Source organism: Glandiceps talaboti, chromosome 7 (genome assembly GCF_964340395.1).
Source record: "Glandiceps talaboti chromosome 7, keGlaTala1.1, whole genome shotgun sequence".
In the NCBI taxonomy this organism is placed as follows: Eukaryota; Metazoa; Hemichordata; class Enteropneusta; family Spengelidae; genus Glandiceps; species Glandiceps talaboti.
In genome coordinates this window covers 680535-701986 of record NC_135555.1, presented here as the reverse complement: position 1 = coordinate 701986, position 21452 = coordinate 680535, and the positions used below count along the sequence as shown (strand labels likewise).

At 34.5% G+C, this 21452-nt stretch overlaps 1 protein-coding gene across 1 annotated transcript in view; it reads right to left on the bottom strand.

The window, feature by feature from the left end:
- Nucleotides 1-14848: 14848 nt before the first annotated feature.
- Nucleotides 14849-21452, bottom strand: part of LOC144438190 (rotatin-like) — a 38043-nt gene continuing 31439 nt past the window's right edge. Inside the window, exons 43-47 of the mRNA XM_078127233.1 lie at nt 20671-20876; nt 19392-19539; nt 18358-18480; nt 17562-17665; nt 14849-15014 (exon numbers count right to left, since the gene is read on the bottom strand). Coding sequence (XP_077983359.1) covers nt 14859-15014; nt 17562-17665; nt 18358-18480; nt 19392-19539; nt 20671-20876 — 737 coding nt within the window. The 3' untranslated portion in view covers nt 14849-14858. The remainder of the gene's footprint in view (nt 15015-17561; nt 17666-18357; nt 18481-19391; nt 19540-20670; nt 20877-21452) is intronic.

Sequence of the window (21452 nt, the reverse complement as noted above, 5' to 3'; positions counted from 1 at the left end):
AGAACCCGCCTACAACAAATTCTATTATGACAAGTGCTCTCGTATCCAGAATGCCAACACCCCTACATCACAAGTCGTTTACTACAGGTACATCATTTTCAGACCCAAACAGTGGCACGGGCCAGCAAGGGAATGTGTCATCTAGTAACAGTCCAAGGACATCGAACCTGAATCTGTCAAATATACCTGCTGTTGTTGCAACTCAAAGTAGAGACAACCAAAGCAATCTTCAGAATACAAGTAACTTATCACAGCAGGTTAATATGCCAGTGCAGAGGTCAGAACAAGCTGTTAGGTCACGACAAGTCCCCATTCCAAACAGACCATCACCAGTGCCTGAACCCAGTCAGATACAGCAACCAATACAACCCCCAAACTCAGGAAGTCACAAAGCAAATCAGCAGAGAATGAAAGAAGCTTATCAAACACCAACTGCCACAAAAAATAAACAGAACGAAAAAAGCAATAAAAATGAACACAGAACATCATCCAAAGGCAAACAAAAAGGTGGCAAGTCAAATAAAACACAAGATGTACAAAACAGTGGAAATTCACAGAAAGGAAGGCATTCAGCTCAAACTCAAAGTCAAACAAAAAGTAGTGGAAGAGAAGAACAGCATCCACCAGTGTCTCAAAATACAACAAATAGTGGAAGTAAGGCAGCAAGGGCTCAAGCTGCTAAAATGACTGTACATCATAAACCCAACCATGGAATTAACAACAATAGTATTCCATCACCAGTCCCAGGTAGTATTGTATCAGAGTCTGTTCCAAGAGTAAATCTACCATTCATGCATCAAATCTATTGTAATACCACCACTCCCACTGCAGGTAATGTGTCACTTGATAACTTACATCATGTACCCATGCACGGCTTATTACCAGAACATTCTATACAAGGACATTTGCATGCATTGCAAACTCATCCAACTGCACCACCTCCTCCACCACCGCCACCACCTCCAACTGCTGCGGGTGCCACCCATGCACCAACCCCAGCACCAACACACCAAGGACCAGGGCATCTGTATGTTGGTCCACATTATGCACACATGCATCGTCATATGTACATGCCACCAAGTCCAAGACCTGCTGAATTCAATTTATTGTCACCAAGAACCTACACCCCAGTACATTTTCAGCAAGATACTGCACTGTTCAACCCTACATTTAATACATCCTTACCAAGCTCTCCCAGCAGTACTGATAGTGTTTTAACCATGCATCCAAGTCATAATATGGTAGAGAATAGAATGAATTCAGCCTTACTATATGAATCCCCAAGTTTCCATCACCCACCTCCTCCACCTTTGAATGGTATAGGGGAGTTCCATCCAAATCATCGGGACCTGACATCAAGATTTGGCCAACATCATCCATTCAGAGCTAGTCTCCCTGGAACAGCACCGGCTCCAATTCCAGCATCATCATCATTTGGAGAGAATAACAGTCATCCTGTCAGGAGAGAGCCACTTCAAAATGCCAGGAACAATTTCAGATTGCCGACTGCAGAACCACAACAACCGACAGTGCAAACAGTGTATACAAGTAACTCTACACCTCCAGATAATCAGGTGTTATCACGAACTGTACCATTAACAACATCACCAGGTAGTTCAACAAGAGTAACACAGAATGTTTTTCAAGACAAGTATTTACCATTCGAACTCAGTTTGCCAACTAGCACTGTTGTGCCAACTCAAACAACCACAACTGCTCCACAAAACAATAAGAATCCAGTACCAGATGAACCTGTGAAATTTGGAGAAGTTATCCTACATTGCAGCAGACAGATTTTGCGTGAATCTGGACGCACTGTGTTGTGTTGTTGGAACTGTGATTATCACACTGCTGAACCTAAAAAGATGCACCGTCATCAACGAGATGAAGATAAACCAATGAAATGTCAGTTGTGTTCATTTCATGGCAAATCTCGATGTCAGGTGAATCAGCATTTTAAGGTAGCACATATGCAGCCTGAAAATGACCCTTTGAGAGACTCATTTTGAAATCACTATTTTTAGGGTGGTTGATAGGCACCCTGAAAATTTTTTTCTGTGAAAGCACTTTCTGTTACTAAATTAATACATATTTTCTACTGAAAACCACTATATTTTCCAGTATTACAACAAAAGTATAACTAAAGTGGAGTATGTAAGACTGATTTTTGGTCATAATTTGTTATGACTATTTTTTTAAATTTCAAACAAAAAGCCTGCACATAAAAAAGAGTCTTATTGAAATGCACAGGTAGTTGTAAAATGAACATAAATTACTTTTTGCAATTTTTCAGCAAATTTATAGAGGAGCTTGTCTGAAAAAGTGCAAACCAACTTAGTATATGTTGTGAATAGTAGAGAATGATACTACCATTATGTCTAGAAATCATTCCAACAAAGCCTATTGTTTGTTAATTCCAACAATGCCTATTGTTTGTTAATTTATTTATTTATTTCCATGGTGCTCCTTTAATAGATGATGTACTTTATGATTATGTTATTATTTATGAATTGTTATTATGTAGGTGATGTGTAGTTATTCACTAGTTTTTTGTGATGAAATGCTGGCAAAGTAAACTCTTAAGATTCATCATTGCAGATACTCCACATTGCCTTCCAATAGAAATTCATCTGTGTTGGTAAGCCTTAGTATTGATTTGAACTTTTGTTCCTAACACAAACTTGAAATTTTTACTGTACAGTTCAGTTCAGTCTTTGTTAACAGATTGACCCATTATTCAGCGACTGGTATCTGGTATGGACAAACTTTCAACCTATGACCCCATATTAGGCTAACTTGTCCATATAAGGTCATGTGTACTGAATAGTGGGTCAATCTGTTGACAAAGACTGAAGTGTGCAGTCAAAAATTTCAGGTTAAATTTTCAAGTTTGTGTTTGGAACAAAAGCTCCACATTGCTGTCGCTTACAATGTGGTGTGCCTGCAACAACAAATATTTCAGTTTGCTGATGAAGTCGTAGTTGCGTTTTTGGGTATTTTTTTTGTTCATTTACTTGTGATATGTTTGCCAAATTACATGTTATTTACCAATGATAGAGCTACATTGACAGGCCATGAACTTACCACAGACTTCAACTTATTGTAAAAAAATAATTTCATATATGAAAGTTCAAATTGCAAATGCACATGTTACTCAGTATGAACCATGGCTAGGCTAGAAAATGACTACTTTCCAGTTACATTTATCACCAAACAAGGTGTGAAATTATTGACCAGTAGTTTGAAGCTTGAAATGTTGAAGTTTATACAGTTTTGGTTCAATTTCCACAAGCAGAGTCTAAGAGAAAGAACTACATGGCCCTTAACGTGAATTATATTATTATTTATAATATGACAGTGGTTGTGACATTGTGATTTCACTACAAAAAAATCCACTATTTGTACTACTTGAATGTTATTTTAATCCCAGCTACTATTACAAAGGTCAGTTTTTTTTTCTGAAAATCTTAATTAAAATAGCCAAATAGAGAAACTTGTACACTATATGCATGTCTTTAATCAATGAAGACAAGAAAATAAACAGCTTTAGTGTTTTTTTCAGTGAAAATTGAATCCTTTGAAAATCTTGTATTAGACTACTCCATTTCAGGTTTTTTAGACTACTGCCTGGTTCACAACCTCTGTTTGGTACAACCATGCAGAAACCAATAAGAAACTGCATATTCTACACTAAGCTAGCAAGATCACATTTTCTTGCTACATTTTGTCCATTATACTGCAACTACATTGTAGATTCAGACATGTGGGCGCCAATGTTTTGACATTCCATTTGTGGTCCACATCGTGGCACTTGAGCATATTTCATTTAGATAAACTGCATTCTTGCTATCGTAAAGTGTAGCATGTGTAATTTCTTACCAGTTTCTGCATGGTTGTATTGAACAAAGCCGGTGAATGGTAAATGGGCTATACTAGGGTTGTGAGATTCAAATGCTAACCAAGCAGTGTAACAAACAAGAAGTGCCAACAACAACTAATGACATATTTAAAAAATAGACACAATATAATTTATAAACATGTAGGAAAGCATTACTTGTTTGATGTAAGATTTTGTAAGTTACATTATTGTATAATATTTTAGAGTATATCTGACATCATTTTGTTAATTTCACTGATGATGGTAATTATTTGCTTGTTTTATATCATTTATTTAAAAAAAAAATACCTTCAGAGTTCAGTAAGTTGACTACCTATCCTAGAAATGTAACATAATATGATTACACTGGCAAGTTGGTACTTTGCATTTAATTATATATATAAATATTTGGTGATGTATTTTTGGTTTGAATAAGCAAAAGGATATTTGCTGACTTGACAAGTTATATTTGTATAGGATTGCGATAACATAATTATTGAATTGATTCTATTAATTAAGGAAGAGGGCAACCATCTATTATACAATGCACAAGTCAAGTTGTATGTATTCAAATAGAAAATATTGGATTTATTTTCTGGTTAGTCTCCAATATCATTAGTTCTGTGATTCACAAAGTGTGATGCAGAGTATTCAAAATATTCAAATATTTTCTCAGTTTTCCAGAAACTACTGATCAATAGCAAATTACAGAAACATGACTTAAGGAGGTCACACATTCTTATATGTTGCTCCAAAATTTTTGGAACTCATTCTGATTGACATTCGCCAGGCCTTTATCCTGAATTGTTACTAAGCAAAATTGAGACTCGTTTTGTTTTATAATGCATATTATATATTGTGGTCTGATCATTCAGTACCACTGAAAAAATAGTGCTTTTGGTACATTATAAATTTATTTGATTGATTGGTTGATTGATTGACATTCAGCTAGTACAGGTATGATTATCAACAATTACATGTATTTTTGTTCATTCAGACTTAAAATACTGATGACAAGGTTTTCCCATTCTAAATGAAAGACAAGAAGTCACTCATTTCCACAACTGAACATAACATTTATCTAGTCATGTCAGCTGATCATAACACGTACCTAGTCATGTCAGCTGAACATAACACGTACCTAGTCATGTCAGCTGATCATAACACGTACCTAGTCATGTCAGCTGAACATAACATGTACCTAGTCATGTCAGCTGAACATAACATGTACCTAGTCATGTCAGATGAACATAACATGTACCTAGTCATGCCAGCTGAACATAACATGTACCTAGTCATGTCAGCTGATCATAACATGTACCTAGTCATGTCAGCTGAACATAACATGTACCTAGTCATGTCAGCTGAACATAACATGTACCTAGTCATGTCAGCTGATCATAACACGTACCTAGTCATGCCAGCTGATCATAACATGTACCTAGTCATGCCAGCTGAACATAACATGTACCTAGTCATGTCAGCTGAACATAACATGTACCTAGTCATGTCAGCTGAACATAACATGTACCTAGTCATGTCAGCTGAACATAACATGTACCTAGTCATGTCAGATGAACATAACATGTACCTAGTCATGTCAGCTGAACATAACATGTACCTAGTCATGCCAGCTTATCATAACATGTACCTAGTCATGTCAGCTGAACATAACATTTATCTAATCATGTCAGCTGATCATAACATGTACCTAGTCATGTCAGCTGATCATAACACGTACCTAGTCATGTCAGCTGAACATAACATGTACCTAGTCATGTCAGCTGATCATAACACGTACCTAGTCATGTCAGCTGATCATAACATTTATCTAATCATGTCAGCTGATCATAACATTTATCTAGTCATGTCAGCTGATCATAACACGTACCTAGTCATGTCAGCTGATCATAACATGTACCTAATCATGTCAGCTGAACATAACATTTATCTAATCATGTCAGCTGATCATAACATGTACCTAGTCATGTCAGCTGAACATAACACGTACCTAGTCATGTCAGCTGAACATAACATGTACCTAGTCATGTCAGCTGAACATAACATGTACCTAGTCATGTCAGCTGAACATAACATGTACCTAGTCATGCCAGCTGATCATAACACATACCTAGTCATGTCAGCTGATCATAACATGTACCTAGTCATGTCAGCTGAACATAACACGTACCTAGTCATGTCAGCTGATCATAACATGTACCTAGTCATGTCAGCTGAACATAACATGTACCTAGTCATGTCAGCTGAACATAACATGTACCTAGTCATGTCAGCTGAACATAACATGTACCTAGTCATGTCAGCTGATCATAACACGTACCTAGTCATGCCAGCTGATCATAACATGTACCTAGTCATGCCAGCTGAACATAACATGTACCTAGTCATGTCAGCTGAACATAACATGTACCTAGTCATGTCAGCTGAACATAACATGTACCTAGTCATGTCAGCTGAACATAACATGTACCTAGTCATGTCAGATGAACATAACATGTACCTAGTCATGTCAGATGAACATAACATGTACCTAGTCATGTCAGCTGAACATAACATGTACCTAGTCATGCCAGCTTATCATAACATGTACCTAGTCATGTCAGCTGAACATAACATTTATCTAATCATGTCAGCTGATCATAACATGTACCTAGTCATGTCAGCTGATCATAACACGTACCTAGTCATGTCAGCTGAACATAACACGTACCTAGTCATGTCAGCTGATCATAACACGTACCTAGTCATGTCAGCTGATCATAACACGTACCTAGTCATGTCAGCTGATCATAACACGTACCTAGTCATGTCAGCTGAACATAACATGTACCTAATCATGTCAGCTGAACATAACATTTATCTAATCATGTCAGCTGATCATAACATTTATCTAATCATGTCAGCTGATCATAACATTTATCTAGTCATGTCAGCTGATCATAACACGTACCTAGTCATGTCAGCTGATCATACCATGTACCTAATCATGTCAGCTGAACATAACATTTATCTAATCATGTCAGCTGATCATAACATGTACCTAGTCATGTCAGCTGAACATAACACGTACCTAGTCATGTCAGCTGAACATAACATGTACCTAGTCATGTCAGCTGAACATAACATGTACCTAGTCATGTCAGCTGAACATAACATGTACCTAGTCATGCCAGCTGATCATAACACATACCTAGTCATGTCAGCTGATCATAACATGTACCTAGTCATGTCAGCTGAACATAACACGTACCTAGTCATGTCAGCTGATCATAACATGTACCTAGTCATGTCAGCTGAACATAACACGTACCTAGTCATGTCAGCTGATCATAACATGTACCTAGTCATGTCAGCTGAACATAACACGTACCTAGTCATGTCAGCTGAACATAACATGTACCTAGTCATGTCAGCTGATCATAACATGTACCTAGTCATGCCAGCTTATCAGTACAGAGTTTGAACATTAACCATGATTGTATCTTGGATGAAGTCATTTGAGTTACATTCCCATAATAGCCTAGCAATCAGCTTTACTTCGCACTGCACCAACCTTGCCAACTCCATCAATTCAGACAGTTTTATCATAACAAATAATTAATGAGTGAGTTGACTTTACTGACTGGAGTGTTTAGTACGGTTACTTAGAAATACTTGTAACATTTCATATCTACACAGTAGTGTAGGATACATACTTGGGCATTTTGAAAGAAAAATGTACAAATTTACCATTTCACAAAATATAAGGAACTTAACATGTCACAGAGTGTGAGGCACTTACCATGTCACACAGCACAAAGGACATGCAATGTCACAGCACAAAGGATATACCATGTCACAGAAAACAAGGCATTGTCCATGACACTGAATGTGAACTAAAGGGATTTGCCATGTTAGAGAGCATATAGGACTTACCATGTCAGAGACTATAATTGACTTCTTATACAAAATACAGAATGTGTCTGTCTATTTTAGTTGTTATAGCCATTTTCTATCAAGAGTTTATCTATATTTTATAGCAGCAGATTCATAGTATGTACTTAGTGGACAACAACAGGGTTGATATGCACTTGTATATAAAATAGAATAATGGAACAAAAAGACACTGTCAAAAACGTCACAATGGTACTAAAATACAATTATATTCTCACGTTTCTGTTTATAATTAATCTAGGAATCGTCAATGTTTATAGATATTGAAGATCGTCCTGATTTGATTTGTATAATTTACATGCTGGATATTTCATCTTTTGTACAGTAAATATTTTCCATTTTAATTAATTGAATAATTAAAAAGATTGTTTTTTTCAAGTGCATACTGAAATTTACAATAATATGTATACTTTTGTATTGACAAGTACTATTGTGTATATTACAACATTCAAAATAAAATGTTCAAAGTCACAGAGTGAAGTTCTAGTGTATATTTTAGTTGGTGTTTGGGTTTGAGTGTTGAAGTATGTGTGTGGATGAAAAATCTGTTTGTTTTGTAGTGTTGGGACAGGTTTTGTAGTGTTGGGACATGTTTTGTAGTGTTGGGACAGGTTTAGTAGTGTTGGGGCATGTTTTGTAGTGTTGGGACAGGTTTAGTAGTGTTGGGACAGGTTTAGTAGTGTTGGGGCATGTTTTGTAGTGTTGGGACAGGTTTTGTAGTGTTGGGGCAGGTGTTAACTTTTTCAGTTGTGGGAGAGGTGGTTAACCTTGGCCAGCATGGATATATATTGTATTGAAGGTAAAAATATGGTGTGGAGTTATTCATTCATTCTACTATGATAGGTACATGTATAATTTTGGTGTACATATTATATCATATATGTAAATCATGGTAAATTCTGTACACCTTGACACTTAAATAGCAGTGTTGGCAAGTCACAATATCAGGACATCATATTCATATATTCCTATATTTCATATTTAATGTAAAAATCTGAAATGTACAAAGCCATATTCATCAAATTTCCTAGAGCCGAGTTTTATATTTGTGATAAATATAAAATGAATTCAAGTCAAAATTAGAAAAAAAACATGTGGCAGTGTTTCGAAAGTTCAGACCAAATTTCAAACTGTGTTTTAGAACATTTAAATTTAACAATGCATTTGAAATAGTAAGTGAATTCAATTGTTAATTTCTTTGATGCAGTAGTCAATGGGGTAATGTATAAGAATGTATAACAGGAGAGTTTATGATATTTGGACTTTCTAGAGCTGTGTAGGTATTAAAGTGTCACTTGATTTTGTTATACATAATAATGAGACAGGATTAGGAATAAAATGAAACTACCTTACAAGTTCTCCAACTAATTGCAATATGTTTGATCGAATTCATAATTCCAAACTTCAAGTATCTGGTATTTATATGTACTTTAATAATCTCATTTCATTTTTCTTACTCAAGAATTCTTGTTTTGATTCATGGCATAATTAGATTTTTTTGACACATTCAAAGACTGGGAAATCTAAATCACTGAAAAAAATAAGTAAAAATATAGAAAGATGACACATAAAGTGTTATTTATGTTTAAAAATTCATGATTATTATTAAACACAAAAATTAAAACTACTGAAACACTACAGACTCTTGTGAAAGCAAAAAAGAAGCTTGTATAGACACCTGTGGACTTGTTCACTTTCAGGTCAATGTCAAGTGTGTACTTTTAATGTTATGTTGATATTGTAACACATCACATGAACTTGCTTCAATATCTACATAATTATTTTTTGAACCGTATCTTGTATTTGGACCATCTCAATCATCAACAGCAATGTTGTGTATGAATCTGTAGTGTATTATCAGATAAGGCTGTATTGTAAGTAGTGTCATGTTGGTTTGGTGTTATTGTACACACACACACACACACACACACACACACACACACACACACGCACACACGCACACACACACACATTTAGTACTGCTTAGTGCAGTGTCATTTTTACACATTTAGTACTGTATAGTGCAGTGTCATTTTTACAGAATACATCAAATAACAAGAGTTAAACATCTGTTAGAAAATTCCCTTTTTTAATTTCCAATTATAGAGTACAGCAAGGAGTAAATAATACAATATTGTTTAATTGATTGAACTGGTCCTAATCATGAAATACAATAATTACAAATATACTTGTAAATTAATGGCAGGTTCATGAAGCACTTTTGTCATCCTGTTACTAGCTGAAAATGTACTAAATTCAATGGCAGTGTTATATCACATACAAAATACTAATTATATACAGAGTTTATTCAATTTACGTTCATTCACCTCTTAATCATCTAGAACACAGTATTTAATCCTCTAAAGATTGCAAGAAATCTCCATATTATCACAATTCTCTATTCTCGAAATGAGGACTCATTGCGTCAATCAATATTTATTCCCGATTCACTACTAACATTTTAGTAGGAGGCTTTCACATTTTTATAGGTTTTTTTATCTACTACATCTACCGTTCCAATATGTATTTGAAAAATATACAGTAACAAAAATATCTACTGATTAATTATGCAACAGGGTGACATACATGGATTACAGAACATTGATGTAGATATAAAGGGAAAACTGAAAAGTTGTGTGTTATTGGTGGCATTGTGTGTGATCTGGTGATAAACTGAAATCCAATAACCTGTGTTGAAATATTATGTAAAACTGCCTAGGGCTGGCTTTTCAAATTTACAAAAACTATAAAGTCAGTAGGAAATAAATAGACTATGGACAAATACATGAGTTTATTGACCACAAGAAAAGTAAAAGCTTTGCCATAAAAAGTCAGGGAAAATATTGAGAAGAATGACATTAGTTATCATTTTTTATTTTGAAATATGACATCTATTTTCTACACAATGTTACTTAAACTGTCTTTGTTAGTTGTCTGTGATGTGAAGCTTAGTTTACTAGTATGTACCTTTATATAAATGATAATAAAGTAAAAACTGACATAAAGACATGGATATTTTCCAGGAAATCATTTCTCCAAAATTTATGGGGATATCTAGTACTTGAGAGGGTTACAAATTAACATGTAAAATGAAACACTACATAAATGCATCAATTTTGCTTCATACTATAAATGTCTGATAATTTCATTTGTTAAGTCTTACATTCACTTTGAGATACTGGCACATCAATTCTCTGTGGTACACACTTCTATATCATCAGTACAAACAGGTCAAACAAGAATGTCACACAGAATTACAGTTACATGCATCAAAGTGATTATTGTTTTATTGATTTTAGTGACAGGTATTATAAAATACTGACTACCTACAGAAACAATATTTGGTGTTATTAAATTTCCTTGGTCATAGTACTAAGGAAATGAATAGAGTGAAAAGTGATAGACATGTAGCCTGACATGACATGATAAGTTATCAGATAGAATTTTAAACAGGATGTATTAAGGTATAATCTGATTTGGTTATTGACTGTAGTCAGTTAGATTGAAGGCCAGCTGCATTCTAGTTTTGCTGCAAGGCATCGGTGCTTTGTTCATACATAATCACAGACAAACTTACATCACCCCTCTCATGGCCTAGCTGCATGGACAGCCTTACATCACCCCTCTCATGGCCTTGCTGCATGGACAGCCTTACATCACCCCTCTCATGGCCTTGCTGCATGGACAGCCTTACATCACCCCTCTCATGGCCTTGCTGCATAGACAGCCTTACATCACCCCTCTCATGGCCTTGCTGCATGGACAGCCTTACATCACCCCTCTCATGGCCTAGCTGCATGGACAGCCTTACATCACCCCTCTCATGGCCTTGCTGCATAGACAGCCTTACATCCCCCCTGTGGCTTCGCTGCATAGACAGTCTGGTAAGGGAGACGAGGTAAATTATTCTGGTAAGGGAGACTAGGTAAATTATTCTGGTAAGGGAGACTATGTAAATTAGTCTGGTAAGGGAGACTAGGTAAATTATTCTGGTAAGGGAGACTAGGTAAATTAGTCTGGTAAGGGAGACTAGGTAAATTATTCTGGTAAGGGAGACCAGGTAAATTAGTCTGGTAAGGGAGACTAGGTAAATTATTCTGGTAAGGGAGACTAGGTAAATTAGTCTGGTAAGGGAGACTAGGTAAATTATTCTGGTAAGGGAGACCAGGTAAATTAGTCTGGTAAGGGAGACTAGGTAAATTATTCTGGTAAGGGAGACTAGGTAAATTAGTCTGGTAAGGGAGACTAGGTAAATTAATCTGGTAAGGTAGACCAGGTAAATTAGTCTGGTAAGGGAGACTAGGTAAATTATTCTGGTAAGGGAGACTAGGTAAATTAGTCTGGTAAGGGAGACTAGGTGAAGTAATCTGGTAAGGGAGACTAGGTAAATTAGTCTGGTAAGGGAGACTAGGTAAATTAGTCTGCTAAGGGAGACTAGGTAAATTAATCTGGTAAGGTAGACCAGGTAAATTTATGCCACACAACTAGACCAATAAAAATAGTCCACATTATTATCATTCCGATATGAAATATGGAAATTTTAATACCTTAATTGTACTTTCACCTTGTCAAGTAATTACTTGGCTATTAAGTGGTAGTTAATTATTCTATGCCAAGATAAACTATAGGAAACCAGCCATGCCAATCCCTAAGGGTTTTTATTAATACACTTGATTATAAAAAACTTGAATTAAGTTAAATAGTCAATATTTTATGATTGTGTTTTGATGAGAGGTCGTTGACTGTTAGCAGTATGAAATACAAAATACCATCTATGAGAGGTCATTGACTGTTAACAGTATGAAATACAAAATACCATATATGAGAGGTCATTGACTGTTAGCAGTATGAAATACAAAATACCATATATGAGAGGTCATTGACTGTTAGCAGTATGAAATACAAAACACCATCTATGAGAGGTCTTGACTGTTAGTAGTATGAAATACAAAATACCATCTATGAGAGGTCGTTGACTGTTAGTAGTATGAAATACAAAACACCATCTATGAGAGGTCTTGACTGTTAGTAGTATGAAATACAAAACACCATATATGAGAGGTCGTTGACTGTTAGCAGTATGAAATACAAAATACCATATATGCAACTAGGTAAACCTACAAGACACTGGACTCAATCGATAAGTTTATAATATTTACTTTTTTTTGCTCTCAAAATATAACCAAAGCAAATGACATGTGTTGAATCTTTCAAAAAGTGTTATTTTACATGAAAATATGAAATACAGTACATGTTACTCATTGATAACAATTTTTGGAATTTTTGGTGAAAAGCTTTCTTAGTCATGTTCACAACAAAAATACATAATGTATCACTAAGTTACATCAGTAACTATTGGGTTATTAAATTTATCTCAACCATACACAAATAAAAATCTTGATTACTTCTGAAATCAACAATTCCACATTACTTACACAGTATTTACTTTTATAGCCAAAGACAAGAATCCATGAATAGAATCAATTTGAATACCTGGCATTTAGTTATCTACTATGTAAAGTTTCACCCACCAGTAGAACTGATAACATATTTACCTCTCTCTCTGGTACATTTATATCTAGGGAAAGGGTAATTTGTTTAAATTTGTGGACATCTTTCAGTTTTTATTGTACAGTACACTAATATAAAGAAAAATGAATAACAAATAAGGTGAAAACATACATCATTATCGCTAGGAATTCTTCTAGTTTTGTACAAGGCGGCAAGGTTTATAATCAGGTTTTACTAAGTCTTTTATCTATCTGATTTGGCAAGGGTTTATATAAAATCATTCACACTTTTCAGTAATGCATGTAAGTAGTAAATATTTCTTCACTTTCACAACTCTGGTTACATCATTTTTGTCTTCCTGAGAAGCAATCACAGCACCTTAAAAAGCTCAGCTGATTGGTCATTATAAATTGGAATATGTAAATTTCATATTGGAACTCATTTTGCAAAAAAAATTATGTATTCTGGAGAAACCAGAAAATCAAATGTAACATTTCAATATAAAGAGTAAATCTATGTACAGACAAGATGACAGAAAGACATGATGTTGAAACAATCACCCACACTCCCCCCGGATATCACCCTCACACAGTAGGTATGGATATATGGAAGACATGTAGAATAATAATAAATTGACAGTACATAATTATCATCGATCTATTATCTTGACATAGTTATCATCGATGTATTAATTATCTTGACATAATTAGCCTACATACATGTATACCAGCCAACTATTAGTTAAAGTTGAAAGTGGCCATATGGATGAGGATTGGGTATTTATTTTAGATTTTTAATTTATAAAACAATTTTATCATGGCTTCCTACCGAGGTACTTGAAAAAAATCAATGTGAAACAACATAGATCAAGTCCGTGTTTGTAACTCAATACAGTGCCAAAAGCTTAAAAAATGTGAATACTTTACACATTTATTAATCTTCTGCAATTTATTGAGTTCCAAACAAGGACATGGCATATGTGTTTCACATTGATTTTTCAAGTAGGAAGCCATGATAAAATTGTTTTATAAGTTGAAAATCCAAAATAAATACCCAATCCTCATCCATATGACCACTTTAATACAGTGACGGTATACCTGGACATTTACATAGTTACTCTGATAAAGATGGGTAGCAAACACTGATTTGAAGTATGGTACAAATTGAACTGTTAGTGTGAATATGTGAGTCCAATTGTAGCTATGTATTTCTCATTCATTGACAAGTGCAATAACAGTTTGCATAGCATTCAGACAGGGCATTACGTAGTGATCATTCATTGACCAGTGCAATAACAGTTTGCATAGCATTCAGACAGGGCATTACGTAGTGATCATTCATTGACAAGTGCAATAACAGTTTGCATAGCATTCAGACAGGGCATTACATAGTTATCATTCATTGACCAGTGCAATAACAGTTTGCATAGCATTCAGACAGGGCATTACATAGTTATCATTCATTGACCAATGCAATAACAGTTTGCATAGCATTCAGACAGGGCATTACGTAGTGATCATTCATTGACCAGTGCAATAACAGTTTGCATAGCATTCAGACAGGGCATTACGTATTGTTCTTCTTCACTAGGTGTATATGTGGTGTTTTTAACTTTAGCATACGCCTCCATCAACTTAGGTCCTACGGCTCCATTCTTCATTCCAACTTTAGCCTACAAGAAGACAGTACGGGTTCACTATTATCAAACTTGAAAAATATGTAAATTTAACTGAAAAATAAAGATGATTTTATCTACTTGTATTACTATAACAATACAATATTTGATATAATACAATATAATGATAACAGAATGTATACAACACAGAGTGATATGGTACAATGTAATGATATAATCTTATACAATATGGTTTTATTATTGAATATCTTGAAAAGAATTGCAATGTTAGCTTAAAAGTATTTTTTATTTGTAAATAACTACAAACATAACATATTAGTAAAAACCATATTTACAACAGATGTAGAATTTCTACTCTATGTAATGTACTTATATCAGACTTCAATTATATTAATTTTGTTTCTGTTTTTAAAGTCAGTATATCTTAATTTTAATTTTTTGTCTTTATCTACATACTATTGTAGCAGTAAAGATAACAAAATGTGAGTCACACACAGCACACACACATACACACACAGACACACACAGACACACATAGACACACATATACACACAGACACACACAGACACACACAGACACACACACACACACACAGACACACAGTTTGAGAGATGTCTGATGAATACAACTGGAATGGTATGATAGTCTTCAGAATACAGGATGATTTAAATTATTGTCTGTAAATAATAGAAACCTGGAATCTATCACTTCTGACATTATGACATTTGTTGATGTGTCAAACAACTGAGATATAAAACTGTCAATTTGTCCATCAGTTGGTCATCATAAATTGACTGAAAGACAACTAAACTATGCCATCTGTACAGACCATCATGAAGTGAATGTGTCATAACATAAAGATATAAAACTGTCAATTTGTCCATCAGTTGGTCATCATAAATTGACTGAAAGACAACTAAACTATGCCATCTGTACAGACCATCATGAAGTGAATGTGTCATAACATAAAGATATAAAACTGTCAATTTGTCCATCAGTTGGTCATCATAAATTGACTGAAAGACAACTAAACTATGCCATCTGTACAGACCATCATGAAGTGAACATGTCATAACATAAAGATATAAAACTGTCAATTTGTCCATCAGTTGGTCATCATAAATTGACTGAAAGACAACTAAACTATGCCATCTGTACAGACCATCATGAAGTGAATGTGTCATAACATAAAGATTTAAAACTGTCAATTTGTCTATCAGTTGGTCATCATAAATTGACTGAAAGACAACTAAACTATGCCATCTGTACATACCATCATGAAGTGAACATGTCATAACATAAAGATATAAAACTGTCAATTTGTCTATCAGTTGGTCATCATAAATTGACTGAAAGACAACTAAACTATGCCATCTGTACAGAGCATCATGAAGTGAATGTGTCATAACATAAAGATATAAAACTGTCAATTTGTCCATCAGTTGGTCATCATAAATTGATTGAAAGACAACTTAACTATGCCATCTGTACAGACCATCATGAAGTGAATGTGTCATAACATAAAGATATAAAACTGTCAATTTGTCCATCAGTTGGTCATCATAAATTGACTGAAAGACAACTAAACTATGCCATCTGTACAGACCATCATGAAGTGAACATGTCATAACATAAAGATATAAAACTGTCAATTTGTCCATCAGTTGGTCATCATAAATTGATTGAAAGACAACTAAACTATGCCATCTGTACACAGCATCATGAAGTGAATGTGTCATAACATAAAGATATAAAACTGTCAATTTGTCTATCAGTTGGTCATCATAAATTGACTGAAAGACAACTAAACTATGCCATCTGTACAGAGCATCATGAAGTGAACGTGTCATAACATAAAGATATAAAACTGTCAATTTGTCCATCAGTTGGTCACCATAAATTGATTGAAAGACAACTAAACTATGCCATCTGTACAGAGCATCATGAAGTGAATGTGTCATAACATAAAGATATAAAACTGTCAATTTGTCCATCAGTTGGTCATCATAAATTGACTGAAAGACAACTAAACTATGCCATCTGTACAGACCATCATGAAGTGAACATGTCATAACATAAAGATATAAAACTGTCAATTTGTCTATCAGTTGGTCATCATAAATTGACTGAAAGACAACTAAACTATGTCATCTGTACAGACCATCATGAAGTGAATGTGTCATAACATAAAGATATAAAACTGTCAATTTGTCTATCAGTTGGTCATCATAAATTGACTGAAAGACAACTAAACTATGTCATCTGTACAGACCATCATGAAGTGAACATGTCATAACATAAAGATATAAAACTGTCAATTTGTCTATCAGTTGGTCATCATAAATTGACTGAAAGACAACTAAACTATGCCATCTGTACAGACCATCATGAAGTGAATGTGTCATAACATAAAGATATAAAACTGTCAATTTGTCTATCAGTTGGTCATCATAAATTGATTGAAAGACAACTAAACTATGCCATCTGTATCACAATATAAACTGAATGTGTGACATCACTGGGAGTGGAAGCCATTCTGACAGTAAACATTAATATATATCATAAATACTAAAACACCATACCTTTTGACTATTATGAACTAATGCCCATAATGCTGTCACTGCTGTATACTTCATTTGTAGACACAGATTATGAATAGTGTCCAGAAAATATGGCAGCAATTTATCTGAGACAAAGAGAAAAGATCCGTGTACAAATTTAAACAGACAAACTTACTTTGGTTACAGTGTATTGTTGATGGTTTTTAAGAGATGTGACATATTATGTTACTGACTGTAAAACTTTATTTTTCAAACTAAAGTAATGGTATAAATTCAATTGTTAGGAACCTGACTCATCTGTCAAAAAGTTTCAAGATGAAATAAAACAGACTAATAAAGATTGGAATGTGATACCCAAGATATCCAATGTTGTAAAAGACATGTACAATAGGTCAATGAAGACATATTTCAAATCTGAACACATTAACTGTTATGAACTCAGGCTATTCTAACTAACAAACAAACAAACAAACAAACAAAACTAACCAACTATAAGAAGTGAGCAAGAGGTTTTTCTAAACATAAACACTTGTTTGTTTGTTTGTTTGTTTGTTATTTCATTCTTGTGTAATAGTAGTATAATATAGTGCACATTGTAGGAAACACATTTGTTAATTTAAAAAAAGTGAATTAAACTCAAGAAGTCAAAGAGTTCACTGTAGTACAAAACTAACAGGACATTCAAGCTGTTTTATGCACACATTAACTGCAGATAAATTTATGTTCATACTGTTAAACATGTGACCACTAAATTTTGAATTTGTAGGTCTGGTCTAAAATACAATTTGCTTGATATTATTGTGTATAATTGACTTACCACTGGCAAGTAATTTGGGTTTACATGCACCATGAAAACAGAGATTTCTAAGTATAAGTAATGCTGCTAGCTGGACTGGTTGGTGTGTACACTGGATGTACTCTAACAACAATTCCAGGGAATCTGTAGGAAAAGATAACATTTAAGACAGGAAGGAACTAAGTTATTGTACAAGGATAGATATTATAGATTCATACAATCTGACTTGTGAGTAGATGGAAATTAAGTTATGAATTCAACCAGCTGGTCTACCAATATAAAGTCTTCATGATAGACACTTACTTCCCCATCAAATCACGTTACTTCAAAGGTATTTTTGGATTACTGGTACTTCCCCAAGTGTACATGTCAGTACTAATTTTAGAGTCACTGTTTATCAATAGTTCAATGCTAACAAGTCTTCATTGACAGCACAATTCCCAAACCCACCACTGTACACAAAGATATATCTTTTGACTACCTACCCCAGTGTCCATGGTAGCACCCCGTGGGTAGCACAAGGTATCTTTTGACTACCTACCCCAGTGTACATGGTAGCACTCCGTGGGTAGCACAAGGTATCTTTTGACTACCTACCCCAGTGTACATGGTAGCACCCCATGGGTAGCACTAGTTTCAGATTAATTTTAGGAGTTAGAACTACACTGTAGAAAGATGCTAATACTATAGTTTGTTTGAGAATAAACAGTATTTTGGAATTAGACCTATCAAAATGACTGGTAGGTACAAAATACACAGCACTAGCTTCAGTAAAATATATAGGAATTTACCATTTGACCTTTAGGTTCAAGGTCAAATTGAATGCTACCATCTGATATACTAGTAACTTCTGCAAATATTAGAAGCAGTGTCTAACTTTTCATTTTCATTTTCACTTCATTCTAACTTATCTCTTTTCTCTTCTCTTTCCTTCCATTTCTATTCCACTTTCTCAAACTTCAGCGTTTCATAAAAAAATCTTACTCTCATAATATCTAGATGATATTCTAAACTTTTCTAGCACAAAGTGTTAAATTATTAATGTTCTTTCTTACCTTGTATTTTCATAATCATTTGCTGACCTTCAGCTGAGAATGATAAATTTACCAATAGTTTCAACCACATCAAAGACACACTGAATGTCTTGCCTTTACTACCTCTCTTTGGAGGTGTTACTTTGGAAAAAGTCTGCAGAAAATTACTCTGTGATAAAAACATATAGAAAGTCATTAGTACACAGGCCACTTCTAAAGAATACATGGGCTATATTATGGCACATTTTGGGGGGATTTATTGTTTTGCTCAATAATAACTCTCCCTCTGTCTTTCTATCTGCCTGTGTGTGTGTGTGTGTGTGTGTGTGTGTGTGTGTGTGTGTGTGTGTGTGTGTGTGTGTGTGTGTGTCTCTGTCTGTCTGTGTCTCTCTGTCTGTCTCTCTCTCTGTCTCTGTCTCTCTCTCTCTGTCTCTGTCTCTGTCTCTGTCTCTGTCTCTGTCTCTCTCTCTCTCTCTCTCTCTCAAACCACATTAAGAACAGGTTTAGCATTTATTTTTAACAGTGTGGGTAAAATTGTTGACTTATTGACAAAGAAAACAATATTTTAGATAATTGAACTGTTAGCCATGCATTTTAACTAGTACAACATTTAGCTATAGCTACTGGTGTTTTAACATGTTATCTGAAAATAATCTATAAGGATGTTGTATGGTTTGATAACGTGACATATGAAAATGAAAATTATTGAAAATTAATTTTAATGTGTAGTCAACATGTCTGAAAGTCACATTCAGTGAATTTCAGCAAAAGCAGGTAAAACAGCATGAGAATATCTATGTCTTCTAAGTCTAATTGGAGTGAACAAAGTGACAGGGTTTACAAACAAACACATGTAATATATGAAATGACACTTACTGTAACTACATGTACTTGAGATGTTACTAAGCAAGACTGAATTATGTTTTGAAACTGAAGAAAAATGAAGGATGCTGATATTGGAGGTATAAGACCTGGTTGGTACTCTATATAGCGATGTTAATTCCTAGTTTTATCCGATATAAAATTATCATTTTTAGATGATTTGACAAAGTGTTTTCCTGGCAGGTTTGTCTCTTCATTTAAAGACCAAGGTTTCAATCCCTGATTCTCACATTCGTGTTATTTTATCAGTAGAGCCATGTGGATTATATAGGACCAAAGTTTTCTATAGCTCTGCAGACATGTGTTTTTTGTACCCAAAGTTTAATCCAATCAAAAGTTAAGTGGGCCTTGAAACAGGAATGATATACAGAGTCTGAATGTTTTCCTATCTATAATTTACTTATCAAAGTATACAAACCTTCCATAGTATCCCTCTACATTCAGAAGACAATGCCAGGGTTGCAATCAATGAAAACAAACATCTTTGCATTTCACTGGATTCTCCTTGTTTGTGTTTGTTGTTTTCTCTAGATGCAAACTTTACAAGACTATGTACTAGTGAGTTACTGCTAGGTCCACTTGTACTGGCTGAACTTAGGGATGTGAAGGCAAGTGAACTGGCAGCTATAAGGGATACATAAAGTTGGTAGAATCAGTTGAATATTATGATGAAGGTGACAATCTTAATGTAAAGTTTTATCCTAAGTAGACAGAGGGTGTCTCCACTGTCTATGGTTACACACACAAATGACTTTTTATGAAAATATAACAAATGGTAGTGTGAACATAATTTGGATGTGATTGTTTCCACATTGATTACAGACAAAAACTAAAATGTTCTGAGTATGCAAAACAGTTCAAGTCTTAGCTCAAACTTACACTACCAGGGAGGGGGTAGGGGTGGGTATAGGTTGTCAACAGATGCAACATATTCTGTACAAATTGCAATTTTATGGAAGTAGATAATTAGATATATATACCCTTAGTATAATTCTCAATTCAACCAAGGAACATATATAGCCATGACCTAAGAGGCCTTGTCACTACAAATCCAAACACGTATTTTCTGGCTGAACGAAAAAACATATTAGTGACTATATTTCCACAAGCAATCGCCAATCAGGATAAAATGGTGAACTTTGAATGATCAACTCATATAGTTTGACAACTGCTGATTTAATGACATAAACATACGTTGTT